At 40.3% G+C, this 20,611-nt stretch overlaps 4 protein-coding genes and 1 non-coding gene across 7 annotated transcripts; 3 read left to right on the plus strand and 2 right to left on the minus strand.

Moving 5' to 3' along the window:
• Positions 1-2: 2 nt before the first annotated feature.
• Positions 3-5,932, minus strand: LOC138192615 (glucose-induced degradation protein 8-B homolog). Of its 2 annotated transcripts, XM_069140125.1 has the most exons (6): positions 5,880-5,932; positions 4,939-5,018; positions 2,466-2,615; positions 2,156-2,352; positions 1,705-1,902; positions 3-604 (listed from the first exon to the last, which is right to left on the minus strand). In XM_069140125.1, the coding sequence occupies exons 3-6, from the start codon at positions 2,584-2,586 to the stop codon at positions 431-433; spliced, it is 690 nt and encodes a 229-aa protein (XP_068996226.1). In that variant the 5' UTR covers positions 2,587-2,615; positions 4,939-5,018; positions 5,880-5,932; the 3' UTR covers positions 3-430. The 2 variants fall into 2 exon arrangements, with proteins under 2 accessions (XP_068996226.1, XP_068996227.1); XM_069140126.1 differs by lacking the exons at positions 4,939-5,018; positions 5,880-5,932 and adding an exon at positions 2,975-3,109.
• A 70-nt stretch (positions 5,933-6,002) lies between these two features.
• dnajc5aa (DnaJ (Hsp40) homolog, subfamily C, member 5aa) lies at positions 6,003-10,310 on the plus strand. Of its 2 annotated transcripts, XM_069140128.1 has the most exons (6): positions 6,003-6,150; positions 6,431-6,550; positions 7,081-7,209; positions 7,306-7,519; positions 7,630-7,801; positions 7,909-10,310. In XM_069140128.1, the coding sequence occupies exons 3-6, from the start codon at positions 7,100-7,102 to the stop codon at positions 8,010-8,012; spliced, it is 600 nt and encodes a 199-aa protein (XP_068996229.1). In that variant the 5' UTR covers positions 6,003-6,150; positions 6,431-6,550; positions 7,081-7,099; the 3' UTR covers positions 8,013-10,310. The 2 variants fall into 2 exon arrangements, with proteins under 2 accessions (XP_068996229.1, XP_068996228.1); XM_069140127.1 differs by lacking the exon at positions 6,431-6,550 and having other exon boundaries at positions 6,004-6,150.
• A 691-nt stretch (positions 10,311-11,001) lies between these two features.
• On the plus strand, positions 11,002-15,452 carry LOC138192985 (tumor protein D54-like). The gene is made up of 9 exons (XM_069140740.1): positions 11,002-11,085; positions 11,911-12,023; positions 12,158-12,306; positions 12,501-12,548; positions 12,987-13,088; positions 14,069-14,095; positions 14,803-14,838; positions 14,925-14,973; positions 15,068-15,452. The coding sequence occupies exons 1-9, from the start codon at positions 11,073-11,075 to the stop codon at positions 15,140-15,142; spliced, it is 612 nt and encodes a 203-aa protein (XP_068996841.1). The 5' UTR covers positions 11,002-11,072; the 3' UTR covers positions 15,143-15,452.
• A 374-nt stretch (positions 15,453-15,826) lies between these two features.
• On the minus strand, positions 15,827-15,898 carry trnae-cuc (transfer RNA glutamic acid (anticodon CUC)). The gene has a single exon. It is a non-coding gene; the product is annotated as a tRNA-Glu (tRNA).
• A 325-nt stretch (positions 15,899-16,223) lies between these two features.
• On the plus strand, positions 16,224-19,565 carry ppdpfa (pancreatic progenitor cell differentiation and proliferation factor a). Its single transcript, XM_069141314.1, has 5 exons — positions 16,224-16,335; positions 17,336-17,439; positions 17,557-17,634; positions 17,758-17,851; positions 17,978-19,565. The coding sequence occupies exons 2-5, from the start codon at positions 17,385-17,387 to the stop codon at positions 18,108-18,110; spliced, it is 360 nt and encodes a 119-aa protein (XP_068997415.1). The 5' UTR covers positions 16,224-16,335; positions 17,336-17,384; the 3' UTR covers positions 18,111-19,565.
• Positions 19,566-20,611: the final 1,046 nt, after the last annotated feature.

Genomic DNA, 20,611 nt, shown 5'->3' on the forward strand with positions numbered 1-20,611 from the left:
TCACCTCCCCCTCACCCCGTCCTGGGGAGCTTTCATTTTGGCCCCGCACACAGTATTTACATTGTCCATTTACACTATCAACTCTCTCTCTGGCAAAATAAAAGTCTTTGTGGGGAAAATGGTCACAATAAATAATACTACCAGCTTATGCTTAAAAAAGACAAAATATAAAACAGCAATTTGAATTTAGTAGTCTCCAGGTTCTACCTAAAAATCCTGGATCCGTATTTTAACTAAATATTTTTCTGTCATTTTGCAAATACAGCAATCTATAGTTTGCACAATGAGTTAATTCTTACCTCTCATGAAGGAAACATGGAAAAAACAATGTAGCATTTGTTTATACATATATGTTACCTGGTTGTCACACAGTCACTGACTGATCATAAATTAAGGGGACGTGGAGGGTGGCTGTTCTTGTCTGTCATGTTCACTTGGGGTCCTCGATGGTGCCCGTGCTGAGGTCCGTCATTTTGGGATATTTCACCTTCTTCTGGTCCAGCTCGTTTTGAGCCCACAGCAGAAGCTTCAGCAGTTTAGCCAGTTTGGGCGTCGACTCCCTGTTTTCATAGTCCAGCACAGCTTGATTCACTTCACTCCACACCTGTACACCAAGATATGTCACTGTCAAATTGACGTAAAACAAATTTCTTGCTTAATTATTCACCGCCTGCCTTCACGTTTGCAGGCAGCCTCACGCACCTCGGCAAAAAACGCGCCAAAATTCAAAGGCCTGTTTCAAGTCCTCTTCTACCCCTTTCAGACAGAGGACGCACAAATGCCTGAGTCTACCACTTTGGCTCCATTTATATGAGACAGCTGTGGAAACACCAATGTGAAGTGTGGTTCATAAACTTTACCTGTAAATGACATAATTACACTCAATAATAAGTAGATACAAATTCTGTCTACGAGCACATTCCCTCTCAAAACGGTTAAACGTTTAAATGTCAGTGTCCCTGGAATCAACGCTAGTTTACCAAAGCCAGGCAGCCTCCTACTGACGCAACCGTGTCAGTCTGAATGTGGTACAACGGTAGTTTTACATTTACCCCGTTTGCTTCGTTACAAACTGGCTCTGGTGATGTTTATGCATGATTTGTTTGGTGTGGCGTGAACTGCGTTGCAGATTAAACACCCCGACCGAGAGAGACCGCCCGAGATGGACGGGCTGCTGGTGCACATTTGTGATGAATTCAAAAGCTAAACCCAAGTCAATCAAACCCATCTGCTTATCAGGAACTATTCAGAAAGCAGATTATCGCATACATTGATGCTACATCTTTTACAGATTATGATAACACAATGACCGGAATCTCAACCACACATTATTATCTCGGAAATGTACCTTTTTTTCTTGTCATATTTCTATCTGCTGGTACTATAATCCTCATAATCAGTTATTACTTATGATCATTAGAACCGTTAATGAACATATATGGTTTGCAAAGGGCACAACAAAGCACTAGACTACAGAAATTTTAATGTTGTGTAGTAACATGGCGATAAAGGCAACATATAAAAAAAAAAAAATTTCACTGGTCCGCAACGATAGAACCAAAGTACAGGTGTGAAACCTCCCCAAAATTGCGACCCACATCTCGGATATTTCCCAAATATTACATTGGCATACAGTGACGTGAAACTAAATTTTAATTTCAGTCCAAAGATCAGGTCTGATTAGTCTGATGAAAACCAGCCCACCTTTTGCCGCTGCATCATGTTGAGCAGGTCTCCAAAGGGCGACTCCTCTGGGTTGTCAAATGCCAGAAGAGCCAACGTTCGCTCCATCTCTGTCAGACACTCTCGGCTCTCCTCCCCCTGCTCCGCCAGTTGTGTCTGAGCGAACTCCAGCGCTGACTCGGTCTCTCTTAGCCTAATTAACTCGATCAAATGTTGCTGCTGCAAGAGGGGAAATGAAGAAGCAGCAGTGGGTGTTGATGTTTCATCTTTTTTTTTTTACAAGTTTGATCTAATATCCTGGTAATTTCCTATTTAACTGGGGAAGGACATGATCTCATCTCGGTAGGGGGTTAAATGTTTTAAACTTCAGCTTCACCCACTCTCATCTTGTTCATTTCCAAAGTCTATCACAGAGGCTCGTAGTAAAAATCAGAACTACGCACGGCTTCAACAAAACTCTGCGTAAACGTACCTGCAGATGAAAATACAAGTATCGATTGGTGTCGAGCAGCTCCGGGTGCAGGCTGTTGATGAGTGCAATGGCTTCCTGTATCTGGCCCTTCAGTATCATCTCTCTAATCTTTATCCTTTCATCCAAGGAGTCCAGGTCCACGCTGGGCTCAATGCCGGACTCCATCCGAAACTTCTCCGCCGCCTCTTTGAAGCCCTCTTTTGAACATGTAAAACATACACAAAAACAGAGGCGAGGGCATAAAGAGTAGTTTACGCTACGAGTTGTATATCCAGCTCACAGTTACCGTCCTCGAAGCACGACGCCTCACCTGTCACCAGGTAATTCATAATCAGCCGATTCATGTCCGCCCTCTGTATGTGAACATTGTTCAGTTTGTCCATCCACTCTTCTTTTGTGATGTCCTCAGGCTTTTCAGCATAACTCATCATTGGGGGGGAGAGAGGGGGTGGAAGAGATCCTGAAAAGTAACACAGGCCATTAAAAAGAAACACAGTGAAACGTGAGCAAGGCTGACACAGCTTGGTCACAGTTTGTACCTACATGAACTAAAAAAAAAAAAAAAAAAAAAAAAAAAGCGTTTTACAACCGTGGCGAGGCAGATATTAACACAGAGGGATAAAAAAAAAAAAAAAAATACTCTACAGACAGAAAATGATAATTACAGCTGCTTGGGCGCTTTCAGACGTCGCTGATACAAAAAATATATATATAACTGGGTAAAATTCTCGGAGGCTTCCAAAACAAACCCATTTCCTCCTGAGCGACAAACCCCCGGCTAAAGGTAGCAGACCGACCGCGTCCGTCCTCACAACTCACCGTGTAAACACGAGGTCCGGGTGATTAATCCTTCCTGGCAAGTCGGTAATTTTAAATCAGCGAAGTGCTTTTTAAGAACAATTTAAAAAAAAAAAAACTAAAAAAAAAAAACTAAAGAGCGGAGCAGACGATCAAGCTTTTTCTTTTTTTTTTTTTTTTTTTTTTTTTTTTTTTGCGGCTAGCTAACTAACCGAGCTAATGTGGAAACCTCGCGATAGGAACGTTCGGTCCCTGCGAGCTCTTTCGATTGGCCGGTGCCGTGACGTCACGGTTGCCGAGGAACAGTAGCGGTCGGTGCGGCAGGCTGCAATTAAGATTCCTAATTAACCAAAAACTCGTAAAATATAGTCTTATCTTATTCATAAATGGTCTCAATTCCCTCCAGAAACACAAGTATAACAGCTTGCAACAACAAGTCATCTCTTATTGTTGTATACATTTTTTTTTTTTTTTAAATGTGTGGCACCGCGAATAGATTCTTGGCAAAACAATAAACACTTGTTTTTATGAAGAATTAATGGACAGAAAATATTTTTGTTTTAGATTTGATCTTAAATGGATAATACTGAGAAAGAAAACTTTGTAAATTCATTTAAAAAAAATAAATCCAAACCTGAAACCTGTTGTTTACTAACCAGCTACGAAGCCTTCAGTGCATCTGCTGCTGAAGGTCTTCATACTTTTGTAAACGAGAGGTTTCAGTTTTCGATTTCAAAGATTTCTAAAACCATGTTTGGATTTTGCTATTATGGTTTATTGAGTTTGGATGGGTTGCATTTATGCACAGTGGAGTTCGCATCCTCCCTCCGTCCAAAAACATGCACCTCAGGTTAATTGACGGTTCTACAAATTGCCCTTAGGTGTGAATGAGAGCGTGGATGGTCTTAAAGATAACAGATCAAAATAGTAAGAATAACAAAACAATTTGTGCTTTATCCTTAATTTATAAAATTTAATCAATTATTATATCTATTATTCTAGAAATATTCCTTTTAAGATAAAGATTGAATTTCACCCGTTCCTTTTGCAAATGGTGTGAACTATCTCCTGGCAAGCAGTTCTGATGCATGATACTCCCATCCACCTCACCCTAACTGAGGGACACAGTATTTCCTGCCTGATCTCTGAACATCGCCACCGGATGTAAATCATGAGGTGTGAAAGCATCCAAAATGAACTGGACCGGTTGTTCCGCCGTACAGGGGCCCAACAGCAGATTTTGGCCCCAGGACCCCCCTCTCTAGGTCAGTCCGGGGATGCAAGATTTGGATCAAACTGAAGTAGTCAGATAGCACTCTGATTACCATAATCTAAACACCAAATCAAGCAGTATCCTTTGGAAGAGTAACTTCATAGGTTTATAGTGACCCCAAACTCTGCTTAGACATTTTCCTCCATCTTTCTCCTGCAGATTTGCTCTTAGTTGTAAATAAAAACAATAGTTCCAAATTAAAACCCCAGGATCCAGATAACAAGAACAAAACATGGAAAATAAAGGCAGTATTTTTAAATACAATGAGCTATACAGATTCCTGGATGAAATGTTGCTAGAAATTCTTTTAATGTGCTTAAACACGGCAGAGAAAGGAGTTGAAATCATTAACACGCAGTATGCTGTCTGTTCAGGTGGTGTGTATTTTAAAGAATTGGAGCTATAGGAGTGTGTTAATGGCTCAGCAGTGAACTATCATCTTTTTTGATGGGGAAATTCATCTAAGTGCCCTTATGAATTACTAATAGTAATGGTCATGGGGAACATTTTAACACAGCAGGAAAACCACTAGTGGAAATAGTACCATTAATCATGGCGGAGGCAACTTTAGCAATCTCACATTAATATTTGCCTTTATGATTTTTAGATCAGGGGCCTTCTCTTTGGTTCAGGAATTCAAATCTGGTTTAAACTGTGCATTTCAGGCCCTCCCTAGATGTTTCAGGGGCCCAAAAGCATCTGCCCTACTTACCTTGTAGATTATTCAGGCATAACAGACATAGCTGGCAGACGGTCCCACTTATAAAGAGAAAGTCAGATGTTTGACAGCAGCTGAAATATTAGACACAGACAAATGGTTCAGGTTAGAGTCTGAGTTGAATTATCCAACCAGTTTTACATGCACATGTTTTGATATGCATAGTGAAAGCCATGAGTACTTTGCAGTTCTTAAACTGTGTACAAACTGCAGCAGATAGAAGAGTTCAACCTTTTTTTTTTTTTTTTTTTTAGAAAGGGCGACAAATTAGATGAGCACCTTGATACCATTCTCACATAATGGACAGTAAATGTGAAGCTGGAGCCTGCAGGCGTTTTGCTCAGCTTGTAGGTAAGGTAAGATAAATTCATTTATATAGCACCTTATCTTAAGCCCAAAATGCTCCACAAAAATACAGCTAAGAACAAACAAGTAAAAGCACAAGGAGTAAAAGCCCCCACAAAAAAACCCCAAAAAACAGTAAGAGGATCAAAATATAAAAAACAACAATTAAAAACCACAAATAATTTTTTTTTTAAAAACGTCAAGACAAGAAAGCAACTGATTAATAGGTCTGGTCTTAACACGAGGACCGGAAGCAAGTGGTAACAAATTCAGCACCTCTTTTAAAAAAATAAAAATAAACAATTATTTGTTTAACAAACTAAGTTTAGTTCATTCATTGTTTAACTTTTAGGTTATGCGGCGGAATGTATTTTAGCTCTGACCGCTAACTTCCTGGAATCCACCCTGGTTGCCTGGCAACCGCTCTAGGCCAAGAAACGTCTCGACCCAACAACGGCCGCGTAAAACTGCGAGTTGACTTCAGTTTTTTTTTTTTTTTTTTTTTTTTTGAATGAAGTAGAAAAGCAAACGCGATATGGTGATTATTTAGGCTAAATGTAGCACCGCATCCGTGTCTGAGCCACACACACCTTTTCCTTCCAGCATCCTCCCCATCACCGGGCGGCAGGTTGTGCACGCGCACGTCGGGGCGCCGTTGGGTGTTGGAGGAGGGGGGGGCGGGGCGGGGAGGGAAAGGGGGCGGAGCCAGCGGACTTGCTGCAGCTGTCCATGGTTGTGTCGCGGGAGCTACCAAAGAGGGTCTGGGTACGTGCGAGATGCAGCCATAGTCACGCGCCTCTGTCAAACATTACAACCTGCTGGGATCGTTAGTTTTGCAGCGCATCTAAGCAGACTTGAAAGGTGAGTCCTCTCGTGCATTTCGATCTTTTATTCATTTTAATTTTTACACCCCCCCCTCCCCTCGACATACTGGCCTCTTGCCCTTGAAAATTACTGCTGACGATCCATCCCTGTCTTTGCATCAAGAACAGGCCAGGAAACAAACCAACATGGATGCTGTGCGCTATAGCGGTGCAGCCGATGATGCATGTACAGAGATTATGCTCCTTGCATCGTTTTGTCAGTCTAATCCTTCTTATAGACAATTCACAGCTGCACGCGATTCATTTTTTTTTTACAGAACCGCTCGTTTTTGATGAAAATGGTCCAATACGCCATAGAGGGCTTCAAATAGACCAGTGGCTATTCACATTGCGACGAGATGACACCCATTTGAAGGCAGCTAAATTCTTCAGCAAGGGTATACTATTTTTTTTTTTTTTTTTTTTTTTGTATACTTGCAGCATCAGTTCGATTAAACCCTGCTCTGTTGCAGCTTGGTTGTCTTCATGGATGTCAGCTACTGATTTACTTCAAGCAGCATCAGTGGTCCTGCCAAGATGTCACAGTTTCAGTATAATCAATTTGGACAATTTATATCACCGGTGCAACTACTCCTGACAATCTTTAAATTAAAATTGGATAAGTGCAGGAAAATGGAATAAAATCAGCATTTTGCTCCACATTTACTTTTTTTTTTTTTTTTTTTTTTTTTTTGTATACTTCACTCAGAGATGAGTCGCTTCCACATAGCATGTACAAGGGGCAGCTGTATTTAATCAAGACAGCACTGGGCCAGCTGTTGCCTGCAATCAGGAGTCAATCACACAGGCCTCACTTTAGTTGAAGGCCTGATATTTATTTGAACACGCGTGTGCCATAATAAACAGCTTCATGACGCCTGACATGCAGCCCAAGCAGTGCGTTTAGTTTCCTGTTTGTGTGTCCAAGCCTGTGGACGTGAGACATCATGGCTGAGCAGCAGAGGCAGCGCTCTCTGTCCACCGCCGGGGAGTCTCTCTACCATGTGTTGGGAGTTGAAAAGGTGGCGACATCGGATGACATTAAGAGATCTTACAGGTGAGGCTTCCCCGCTTCCCTTTAACTCGCAGCAAGGTTTGATCAACTCTATTTTTGGCTGAGATCCTTTCTATTTAAATGTCCTTTTCTACACAGGAAACTGGCGTTAAAGTTCCACCCCGACAAGAATCCTGACAATCCGGAGGCCTCAGACAAGTTCAAGGAGATAAACAACGCTCATGCCATTTTGAATGACCCCACGAAGCGTAATATTTACGACAAATATGGTTCTCTGGGACTCTATGTGGCTGAACAGTTTGGAGAGGAGAATGTGAACACTTACTTTGTCCTTTCGAGCTGGTGGGCAAAGGTAAGTCCGGAGAAAAGTCTGGACCAATGACAATTTTCTCTGTTATAATTATACATCTTTATGTTTATCTTTTTATTTTTGCTTCGTCCCGTGAATCTGTCCACCTGCAGGCTCTGTTTGTATTCTGCGGCCTCGCCACCGGCTGCTACTTCTGTTGCTGCCTGTGTTGCTGCTGTAACTGCTGCTGTGGAAGATGTAAACCACGGCCTCGGGAGGGCCAGGAGCAGGAGTTTTATGTGTCCCCCGAGGACCTGGAGGCTCAGCTGCAATCTGACGAGAGGGGTGAGATTGTACAGCCTGTGTCACACACTTGGGTGTTTTTTTTTTTTGGAGGGGGGGGTTTTAGGGTTACTGACAGCATTGTTGTGTTGTTTCCATCTGTCAAACAGAGGCTGGTGGGGACCCCATAGTGCTGCAGCCGTCGGCAACAGAGACAACCCAGCTAACATCGGATGGGCACCACTCCTACCACACTGACATCGGCTTCAACTAACCCTCCCGCTCCCGTCCATCCCAGCCTGGGGTCCTGCCTGCTTCCCTGCTCCACCCAAGAGATACGAAAGAAAGGGGCAATCCATCTCTCCACCTCAGAAAGAGAGCCATGCGGAGGAGAGGGACTAGTAAGCATGGCCCATGAAAGGGACTAATGAAGGCACCTCCCTTAGACCCCTCCCCGATTGGTCCGCTGCGTATTTCCCCATACGAGAAGAAATGAGAAACAACTCAATTGTTTCTCTTTCATTTCTTCTTTTGTATTTCTTAGCCTTTAACCACACAGGTCGCCTACCCTGCTCTCCCTTTTCCCCCATTTTGCATCATGGTGTAGCATGCACTGTTTAAAAAACGAAAAAACATGGTCTCCAGATTTTCTTTCATCTTTCGCAACATTTTTACTTTGCAAGACTCATAATGTATGTGAAGTTTGTTCAAATGATTGCAGATCAGGAGGAGGAGGAGGAGGAGGAAGGGGGTGAAGCTTAGGAGATATTTTATGCTGGAGGTACGAAGAGCCGTGGCTCAGGGAGGTGCTGGTTGGAGACGTGTGTTCGTTGGTTTAGTCGGTCCGTGCCATCGTTAAACCTTCAAGAACTGAGTTGCCACACACATTTACACTTTTCATTTCTGAGTTGCAATCGATATTTTTTTAAACTGAAAATGCCACCTGCCGTTTTCAGACCTGCGGTGTGTCTTTGAAACTGTGTTTGTTTGTCTTTAGTGTGCTCCCCTGAGTGTTTTTAATGTAAACTATGAGGTTGTTAAAGGCACAGAACTTTATTTGCTGACAGTTTCTCAAAAACACCTGCTGATGTAACATTTCTACTTCAGTAATTAAATCATATTGGCATTTCTTCCCTCTGGAAAGCCCGTCGGCGTAGGTCATTGACTACTTTCTCCGTATTTCCTGCAGCACTGAACACGTTGTGATGATTATATTCAAGGCCTTTTGCATTGATTCATGGATTCCTTGCATAATAAATCTAATATGGTATGTTCAACCTTCATAGATTAGGTACGTTTCATTGGTCTTTTGTCATATCAGCAACTAAAAATTGACATTGACACTGGATGCATGAATTATAGAAGGAATCTCCTAAAACATTCTGCAGTTTTCTTTAAAAGAGATTTTATTTTCTCCTACTTTGGTGAAGCATCTAGGCTATTAGAAGCATGCCAAGTTGCTGCTTTCTTTACTTTATTTTTTTCAATTTATACTAAAAGCAAAACTATTTTTAGAGACATCAGAACTCATGGAGACTGAAAGACTTTTCATTTGATCTCTTTGTTGCAGTTATTTTGGTGTTTGGTGCTACGTGAAGCAGGTAACCTTGCAGCAGCAGCAGCAGCAGTCGTCCTGATTCGGAGAGTGACATGTTTTTAACTCTGAAATATAGTAAGATGATAATGGGATGGGGAAAACAACATGTTACACTTTAGGAATTAAAGCTGACTACAGAATAGCCACATGGAGGGTTGGTTTTTTTCATCACGTTTTTTCGTCCTTGTGTTTTAAACTGAAGTCCGATGACTCCGATATTTTTGTTCAATGCTGTGATCGTTTATCATTGTTGACTTTTTTTTGAATCCTTGTAGAGGAAAGAGCTCGTCAGGCATATCATCTGTGAGCCAGTGCTACAGGCAGCTCGGAAGTAAAAGAGATTTTTCATACTACAGAATTTGCATATATTGCCACACGTTTTTGCCATAAATTGCCATGAGCATCTTTGCCACTTTGTCAGTTCCATAACTGCTAATAATGTGTTTCAATGGTTTACAATTGGTGAGCTCCTGTTGCCCACCCTCTGCTATTAACGGTATGGATGTTGACCTCTATTGGCCCTTGTATGATGTTTCCTGTAACCCTTGATGAAACATAGATGTTCTTGTCATGGCTTTTTCATTAAGATACTGAAAAATGCTACTGTAAATGTTCTGAGTTGAATGCACTGTGTTAAAAAAAAAATATTCTAATGGATCAATGATCGGGAAATAACTCCCTAAAAAGACAACATAGTATATAGTGTAACTATAGTGAAATGGTTATATGATGCATTTTTTATTTTATTTTATTTATTTCATACTTTGTCATGTTTCAGATGAAGATTGACTATGATTTTAACTGGTATGGTGTTGTAACGTAGCCATTTAATGGTTAAGGTCGCTTGTACATACACTTGGTCCATATAAACTATAAACCTTAACGTTTCTGTTGTAGCATGGTAATTGTGTGTCTGGAAGAAAACAAGTGGATCATTGATCTGATTTGCTGTTGTTGAATAAATGTTCCTCAACATTTTGTCTCGTGTCCTTATCAAACTGTCACATGGGTATTTATTGATGCTTTAACGTATAAATCCCTTTCGGGTCTTGTACTTCATACATTTCACTTAATTATACTTAATTATGTTTTGTATTAATGATTTAAACCTATCATTATTATCTTGGCAGAACTGATACTGCTAAATTCAAAATCATACATGGCCAGCTACAGCATTAAAATGCAAGTTAATGCATTTATGACAATAATCCTCCTATATACTGTGTTCATTTAATAATGTACAACTTAAAAACAAGTACTCTTTATTGACACTTTACTTTTTACTGTCCTTGATATTTTTTCAGTACAAAGTGCTTTTCTTCATTAAAGGATCTAAATACTGATTACTTTGGAAATATTTGATGTTATTTTTGCCTCGTTGAAATTTCCTGCATGTGATTTCCAAACATATGACATCAAATTAATATCCACTTTTTATTAAATCGTTCTTATTTTTTATTTTTATTTTTAATAAATATAAACTTTTAGAATATATTTGTCATCTTGGATGTATTTTGAAGTAGATTTAAAAAAAATAAAAAAATAAAATAAAATTATAATATGGTATTTGGTGTTTGTATTTGAAAGCGCGTGCGCGTGCGTGTGTGCGTGCGTGTGCGTGTGAACCCATTTATATCCTCGGTGATCCTGACTGCCTCCTGCTAGTCCCTGACTGGAAGTGAATGGGAACAAACAAACAAGCAGCTCGGTCCAAAAAAAAAAAAAAAAGTGGCAGCGATGGACCAACAGGGTAGGAAACATCTTCCATCGTCTACACGGTACCGGACAGATAAGTTAAGAGCTTCAGTCGGCGGCGCAACGTGTTTACGGCGACTTTGTGCTGCGGCTAAATGTTAGCTGACGTTAGCATCGTGTGCAACAGGTGACGTTAGGTCGTTAGCCTGCTAGCTCGTTAGCCTCAGAGTTCAGCACCGAGGACAGCTCCGGTGTTTATTTTTTATTTTATTATTTTCTAAAGTAATGCCATCTGTTATTAGAATAATCGCTTTAATGTACTCTGCTTTTTCGCAATTTATATATCTACTTACGGGATATTTTGTTGGGACTTTTAAAAAAAATATATATATAATTAACATATATTTTTGTTATATATGTCATTTGCATTAGTTTTTTTTTAATGTAAGCGTGTTGTGCGTTTTAATATACACGCAGTATATTATTATTATTATTTTTTTTTTTTTTTTTTTTTTTTTTTTTAGTGCTGTCCCTTATCTGATTTACCACTGGCTGTATATGCTGTGCTACATCAGTTCACGTGACATACTTATCCCTATACAAATAACCATTAAACAAATAAATAGTTAAATGTAATTGTTCTTATTTACCCACCTTACTGCTATCTCATATTTCCCCAATCACTCCGTGGAAGGTTCCGGTTGGAGCTTCTTTATCCATGATTTAGATTTATTCACACCGTAATCTAAGGGTCTTATCCCTGATGTATTACTTGCTCCTATTTACTTACTTTAATGCTACAAATCTGTCCGTCTGGTATTTGTATTTGTCTAATATTTTTTTTAATTTTTATAATATGTTTCTCATGTCTCTCACTAAGGTTATGGTGGGACTACTTCACCCGTGAACTTCTCTACAAGGGTAATAGCGAATGGTTCGCCCTCGGATCTAACAGATGAGGACGTGGACTGTCTACGTTTTGAACTCACAAAGGTAAAGCAGCTCTTTGGGCTGTTGGGACATGAGGTGTCACAAAAGCGGGCTGTAAAACAGTAAACATGTGTAGCATACTTCTGCTTGCATTGTCTGTACTGAATAAAAACAATTTTTTTTTAACTTTCACACAGATGGAGGAGGAAATTCTGACCTTGAGGCAGGTCCTTATGGCCAAAGAAAAATATGCATCAGACATCAGGAGGCAGCTGGGAATGAGTCCTCTCAGTAACATCAAACAGAACCTATCCAAAGGCTGGCAGGAGGTCCAGACCTCGGCGCCGTAAGTGCACTTTGGACTACTGTCGTGATGTTTGCTGAAGGCTTAAAAACCTCTGTTCTGGCAGAGGATTTGCCACGCATTGTCTTAACGTGACATGGTTACATAACCAGGAAAAGCACACTCGTGACTGCCGTTGCTTCGACTCTTAAATCAGCGTAATAATCTGTCGACCTGTGCATGTTCTGTCCTTTCAGATACCTGACAGCCTCTGCCACTCTCGATGACATCAGCCACTCCAGCGCGTGAGTGCTGCTCTTAATGTTTCAATCATAACCAGAAAGTTAAAAAAAAAAAAGTTGTACTACACTTCATGGCGCAAAGGGTTTCCCAACGTTACGTCCTGTACTCGCATATTGAAGCAAAAAAAAGAAAAAAAACAAGTGATGGGATTTTCCATGACAAATAGGATCGGTGCCCCGTTAATAGCCTTACAGCCTGACTTAGCACAGGAAGGCAGTAGTATTAACAGGCAACAGCAGGAGTAGCCTGAAGTACTTGTTTGCAACAAAGTGAGCAAGGGATCTCCTGCTGCCAGATGGACAGTCGTCACTGACGTACATTAGCTTATTAACTACGTCTGAGTTCATAGCTTTGTGCGCTCACCTGTTGTGTAATATATGGCAACGTGGTGACCTGTCTTCACACAAATCCTGACTTCTACTACTCCTTTCTACCTGCAGATATTTGCGGACACGGGATAGTCTCTCTCAAGCAGGCCAGGTGACCTCTGCTGCACTGTCCGGCATGGGTGTGGCCATAACCAGGAGACTGGCAGAGATGAGGTATACCATGAACTGGCTCCTAATCTTATAAAAGAAAAGCAAAAGGGATTCAATAATGAGTTAAAAAAAAAAAAAAAAAAAAAGTGAGCAAAATATATTAGCTTGAGATTGTAGTTTTAGTTCTCTGAGATTCACCGCAGTAATAAAACTCCAGGCTCTAGATATGTAGAGTGAAAATGTACTGAGACTTAATAGTGCAAAAGTGACCATCAAGGTGCTGGAAAAGCTGTCTTTGGCTGATTCAGGGAGGCAGATGGACAGACATGAGGCCAACAGAGTCATGTCAAGTGGGCAATATGTCAAAGGATGGTTTGAAATGCACACTGTGCTTATTATGGGTCAGCAAACACAGGCAGAAAAAGCCCACATCTCCAACTAATGCATGTAATAATTTGTTGAAAATTAGATAAATCAGAATGAAAGTTAAAAGCCAGAGATTTATAAATCACTTTTATTTATGGTTTTTTTTGTTCTTTTTTGTTTTGTTATTTATGTCTCATCTGTTTCTACTTGGATCCAAGATCTCAAAACTTAAACCAGGCCTCTTTGATTTACTGTACAGCACAACACTTCCTGCCCTTTGAAGCTGCGAGCAAACAGCATCCCCTCATTGTAACCTTTTATTGCAGGATGTTTTTTTTTTTTTTTAAGATATGCTCCACCAAAAATCTGTTTACATGGCAGATTGTCCCCCTCGAGGCTCGAAAACTGTCTGTGGAGTGTTAAATTCCTTCCTTCCTTCCTTCTGCAGGACTATTTAACAGTGGTACGAAATAGGGTCTGATTTGTTCGGAGTTATTACCTCACGTTTGAAAGCCTCTCGTGTTGTTGCAAGTAAACAACCATAATCCAATCACATTAGTGATTCTGGTTATCAGAAGCAGCAGCTGATCAGTCTGTCGTTGTCGTTCTTGTGGAAACAAGCTGATGTGACGTAATCTGTGTGTCTTGTCTTTATCTTCTTGCTGCAAACTCCACAGAGCTCTTCCTCTTCCGAGCCCACCGCGGTAAGATCTGCAACACCAAACTGAGCTCCAATAGCTGTCTTTAAGTGGTCCTAATTTTAGAGTAAAATATGGCGACCTTAAAGTGACTTTTCTTTTGGCACAACTGTAGTAGCTGTGAGATGGCCACACAACTGACATGAATATACTGAATAAGGGCCAATTTAGTGTATTAGCCAATCAGGTGTATGGCAGCAAACACAAATTAACATCAACAATTAAAAAATGTTATTGTTGCTGTTTGCTGCCGTTTCCTGTTTTCTATTCTCTTATATCCAATATGTTTGACATGTGAAGTGTTGCTCAGTCAAAACAAGTATTTAGACACCCTGGGTTCATTTTTGGAAACTTGCGATGGTCGTATTGAATTTTTTTTTTACACGTGTTTTTACGAAATTATGAATTGATTAAAATAATAATAAAAAATAAAAAGTGACAAATTTGAAAAGTTGAACAGAGGGCTTTTCAGTAGAGCTTCAATATATTTGGACTTGTAGCACAACAGAAAGGCTTTTTTTCATCTATCTGCATTTGCAAATCACAAACGAGCATTGGTTATATATATATATAAAAAAAAAAAAATTCAGCCTTTACTTAAGATATATTAAATTAAAATGTATTTTTTATGTTTCAGCTGAATCATTGTATATTTGTTTTTAAGCCTTGTCACTCACAATGCTCACACTCCCATTGTTCTGTCCCTTACCCAGCCCGCTGAGCCACACCATGAGTGTGCCGACTATGAGGTAAAACACCACAACTATTTGTCTCTTTAATTACCGAGCTTCCGACTGTGATTGGGTTTTAATTGGTCCCCGAATTTCCTGCCTAGACACTCCAACACGTTCAAGTCTTTTGAGGAAATGGTCGGCAACGTGAAGGTGAGTTTATTAAGGTAGCAGGGACAAATACACAGTTCACTTAGTCTGCTTTCTGTCTGAGTATTCATCGCTTGTTTCCTTTCTGAATTCAAAGGATAAGATGACTGGCACTCTGACAAATAACGGAGACACCTCTGGGTTCGAAAGAAGATCCTCACGCCAAACATGAGATGAACACGTCTAACGTTACACAAATATTTATTTTCATACCTTGTAAAGTTATGAAAGAATGCTATTTTTTCTCCCTTGTCTGTGTGAATATTTCCACTGTTATTTCTGGCAGTTAATTAATACAGAGTGACTAATAGAATGTATTAAATTTGTAATGTAAACTTATTTACTCTTGTAAAATTATCTCTTAATATATAATACCCATTATGTTTCATAAATGTTTATTTTGAAATGAGGGAAGTAAACCAATCTTCTGAAATCACCTAGTAGTTTTTGTATTTTAAGATTTTTCAATTAAAGTAAATAGAATGGTGTGCAGTCTTTTGTCATTGATGGGCACAGCATAGTTGTTTTTAATCCAACTTGACTGTTATTTTGACTGTTAATGCTGTGAGAATGTTTCTAAAACTTGGGTAAGTGTCAGATATGGCCTTATTTCGTACGAGCCTTTGGGTGGCGCTAGAGACTTCACATTGAACAGTTTCATTTGTCGTATACACATTGGTTACAGGTGGCCCCCTGCTGCACTGCATCATTTTTTTTAAAATCGACTGATTGTGACCGCTTGTACACCACCATTTAATTCATCGACACCCAAAATAAAGGCCTTAAGAAATGCATCATAAACACACCAAATCTAAATGATCTAACATAGAAGAAGGAAAAAAAAAAAAAAGCTTAGTTCCCTGACCGGGAATCGAACCCGGGCCGCGGCGGTGAGAGCGCCGAATCCTAACCACTAGACCACCAGGGAGCTGTGAGCACCGGCCGCATCACGATTAATTTAAACCCTGGCTACAAAACAGACACTAGTTGGGTTACTAGTTTTAATCTTGGAAAAGTTTTTTTTTTTTAACGTTTAAAACCGCTCGTCTGTCCCCGTGTCACTAATTTAAATGTAACTTACAAAAAAAAAAATGGTATTACATGAACCGACCGCTAATTAATTAAAGCCTCTCCAAGCATCCTTTTCATCTGATGTCCTCGAGCGGTCACATTCCCCGCCCCGTGCCACCGCAGCACGCGCCAAGGCCAGCTCCTATAAAAAGGCGCTGAGAGGCTTCAAGCCGGTGCAGAGACCAAGAGAGTCAACAAAGGTAGTTCAAACACAAATGGGCCATTGGTAACAACTTGCGCGTCTTCTACTTCCAGCCGTCCGCATCCGGTGCCGACATCATCCAGCTCTTTAAGGTAGGTCAAAAAATAACACCACTCAGTGCTTTTTAACGTTTAAAAACTCTTTAATTGTGGATGTAAAAAAAACAAAATTTTACGTACAAAGTTTAGTGAATCTTTTCAAACTTCATAATAGAACAGGTTAGAAGTCCTGCTTAGTTTTCCCCTCACATTTCTCTGACTTAACCCCAAAATATGAATGTAGCTTTTGCACAAGTGAAAAACAAGGTTTTGCTTATTTAACTGATCCCATGCACATGCAGTAAGTATTAATTAGTATGTAAAAATGGCCTTGTGGCCACTGTTTGTGCACCAGCTGCTGTTTCTATCTGGGTTATGGAGCGCAGACGTGTATTTTGTCTGCTCCCTGAAATCCGCAAAGCCACCTGGTGTTGAGCTTCACAGCCTTCAACCGGTTCTCCAGACCGTCAATATATTCAAGGCACTCTGATATTTTTTTTTTCCCACCCACTGGTAATCATTTTATATTTGCTAGATAAAAGTAGATTTTTTTTTTAATATACAACACATTTTTTTTGCTGTGCATTTAATATATCCTCAAAAATGATTATTTTTTGTTGTTTTTGACCTCCATAAAATGTGGGTAGAGGCCTCGGTGATGTCCGACTTGGACATCTCCCAGGAAAACTGACATGAACTCTGGCGCAATCCTCTGCCTGCCACTTCTGCGGTCATGCAGCCAGCTCATGCATAACGCTATCTGACTTCATGCTCTCACACGCAGTCTGGTTATTTGACTCATGGGAAACAGGACTCTCAGCGGCAGCTGCTTCTGCTTCATCACTCTGCAGCATGAATGAATGCAGCACAGCTGCTGAAGCACTGCACTACTTACATGCAGTGGTGACAGCAGTACAAGATGCATAACATTTGAGGAATATATAATTAGATGGAATTGCTAAAAAAAAAAAATTGTTTAAATGACGGTGAGAAGGTGGTAGAGTCCTTTTTTCTTTTTCTTCCCAGTTTAATAACGCCTCATCTTCTCTTTCAGGTTACCATCTTCCCTCTTTGAGCGGTTTTCCACCTTGAGGTCGGAGAAAATGGCAGCAATTCCATCAAGTGGCTCCCTCATAGCCACCCATGATTACTACAGAAGTGAGTCAGAAGAGGCCCCAGTGCATTTATAGTGCACTCATTTCAGTGACGGGCGTAAACAGCACACGATATGGTTGTTGTTTTTTTCCCCCACTAAAAGAAATGTCTCTCCTCCAGGGCGTCTCGGATCCACCTCCAGTAACAGCTCTTGTGGCAGTGCCGAGTACACAGGAGAGGTCATTCCACACCACCCAGGTATGAAGAAGAACCTGGTTTTATACTGAAAATGTACAAGAAAAACAAACAAACAAACAAACAAAAAAATAAGTGGCGTCATCCCAAAGCATAATAAGTAAAGTTACCTTTTGTTCCTTGTAGGACTTCCAAGGCAAGACTCTGGCCACTGGTGGACTTCGTTTTTCTTTGCAAAACAGAACCAGCCCGGCATGCAGAACGCATCTGAAAATCAAAAGTGAGTGTGTTCACATAAAAAAAAAAATTTAACTACATCACAAGTTAATCTGAAGTCGTTACGTTTGTTTTTGTTTTTGTTTTTTTGGTTGTGGGAGGTTAAAATGTGGCTTCGTTTGTGTTGCAGGAGTAAAACCTACACAGTGGCCGACGGTCAGGTGACCTGCATCGCCCGGGAAATGGTTCTGAACCGAAAGCTCAGTAAAAGCAGTGACAGTGGAAAGACTGAGACATCGACCGCTCCACCTGCTTCCTCCTAAACCCCGTTCCCCTCCCACACCGTCAGCTTGCCACCCATCCCATAGTCCATCACCGGAGATGGAGATGAAAGGTGGTGGCAATGATGATGATGGTGTTTTTGAAGCTGTAATCTATAGATAGACTTTTTTTTTTTTGCTTGTGTATATCATCTTTTTATTATGACCAAAGGTTTTGGAAAAAAAAAACTCAACTGTGTAAAAAGTTTTTTCATCTATTTCTTCATATGACTTGAAAAATAATAAAAAAAAAAAATTCTTGCAGACAGCATCTATGTATCTAATTTTAGATGGATGGATGGACAGATAGACAGATAGACAGATAGATAGATAGATAGATAGATAGATAGATAGATAGATAGATAGATAGATAGATAGATAGATAGACAGACAGACAGACAGACAGACGGATAGACAGATAGATAGACAGACAAGTAGACAGACAGACAGACCGACCGACCGACCGACCGACTGACCGACAGACAGATAGATAGATGCCAAAAGAAGCACAAGTATTATTTCAGAAAACACTGTTATGCACTTGTTTTGTGCCTCACATGCGCCTCTGTTGATGCGATTCACTACAGACCAGCTGCTTCGTAACTCAGTGAGGCAACACATGCAGCCTACTTACTAAACACATCTAATCTGTTTAGCTTTGACATGATTAGAAGCGATTAATGCAGGTGATAATACAGTTTACGTAAGGCCTCACCTCAGCTTCAATGTGGGTCACCAGCTTCTGGAAAAAAACACAGTAACAGCGAGTAAAGGTTAGGACGGTCAGGACGATCAACGACTACAAAGGACACATGCTGTAAACTTTGTTTTTGGTTATATCTGTGCATAAATTCACTGAAAGCAGATCTCTGGTCAGTGACGCGACTACAAACCTGCAAAAATGTCCGTCACCTTCATAACTGCTCAACTTGACCTTAAAGCCGTCCACCTGCTGCTGTTAATTCTTGCGCTGGAATTGTTTTAAGAGACACTATTCAAATGTCTCATCACATTGTTGTAACAAATTCTGCAAGGAGAGAGTTTAATGCTTCCCTGAGATCATGTGTTTTCCTTCATATGCACGTGTCACAGTTTCTGCACTTTAAACTGTCTTTTTATTTTAAAACAACAAAACTTCACGTGTCAGGAGAGACATGCATATATAATCAAATGAAATGCCCTCATTTCTTAGTGCTATTTACAAAATAAAACAAAAAGGGTTTAAAATCCTGCAGTAGATTCACAGTAAGAGAAAATGTTTAATTGCACGCTGAGTTTTTTGTTTTGTTTCTCGCAATAAATTAGCAAATTTCTCATAAGGAATCATCATAATTTATTAGATATCATTTTCATATATTAAGAATTTATCATTATATTTCACATTAAAATGTTCAGATTGCTGTGAAGACATGCATCACTGGTGACTGTTAGAACGATCAATAAATGCGCTGGAATTGACTTTTCTTTGAAATTATATGCAGGGAACATTTTGCAATGTGTACACGGACAGCTAAGAATAGACTGAACAAAGTCTGGTTGTCGGATTATCTTCCCGTTCAAACATGAGAGTCAAACAGTTCCAGAACAGCCTGCTGAGAGACACATACAAGGACAAACATTTTTGGCATCCAGAAGGACCTGAGACGTGATTCATGTCGGCGGAGCTTCAACTGAATCTAGTCATTTACTAACGGCTCGGTCTACGCCGGCCTCCCGCCAAAGCTGCCCTGTTCCTGCCGGCGTATCAGGGAAGGCATTCGGGTCTAAAAACGTCCCGCGATCCCCGCCAAGAATAAACACACCCGTGTCACTTCACTGACGCGGGTCTCCCATCATTCAGGTCTTTTTTTATTACTGCAAAGGCCACGCTGGGTTGCTCTGTGCAAAGTTTAAGGACGAGCGGGGCAGACCGTTGGGCTTGTAGGAGGTCTGTCCACTCTGAGGGACCGTCTCATTTTTTTGTGTCTTTATTTTGTCTTAAATTCACACCCTGATGATACATTTTCCAGCCTGAGACTTACAGTTGCAGTTGTTCTGTCCGGGACTCATTTGACAAAGACGTTTTACAGTTTTACAATGCAGAATGTATGTACTGTATGCTGACGATTCAACGATATGTATTGCGATGTGCCAAAATAAATTATAAAGGAAGAAATCAGAGGAAATTGTTCTGGAGAAACACAGTCTGTGTAGGGAGGAGGTGTGGTTGGATGGGTGGGTCAACAAAACATCCGACTTTTTAAAAAGCATGAGAACGGCTCATCAACCACATGTTTATCGCCACGACGATGAAGCTCTCCTAATCTTGAAAATGTTCTTATTATAACCAAAACAGTGACGCTTCCATAAACATGTTGTCATGTCATAAAACTGATTCCTTTTTTAACAGTGATTTTTGGAAGGCTGAGAAAATTTGTCGTCTTTCTGACACCGTTTCATATTAGAAAACCTATAAGACATTGATGCAAATAAATGAATTTGGTGGACTTTTTGGGGAAAACTAT

This window comes from Embiotoca jacksoni, unplaced genomic scaffold, assembly GCF_022577435.1.
Source record: "Embiotoca jacksoni isolate LCO1_2020_lvr unplaced genomic scaffold, fEmbJac1.0.p SCAF_9, whole genome shotgun sequence".
Taxonomy (NCBI): domain Eukaryota; kingdom Metazoa; phylum Chordata; class Actinopteri; family Embiotocidae; genus Embiotoca; species Embiotoca jacksoni.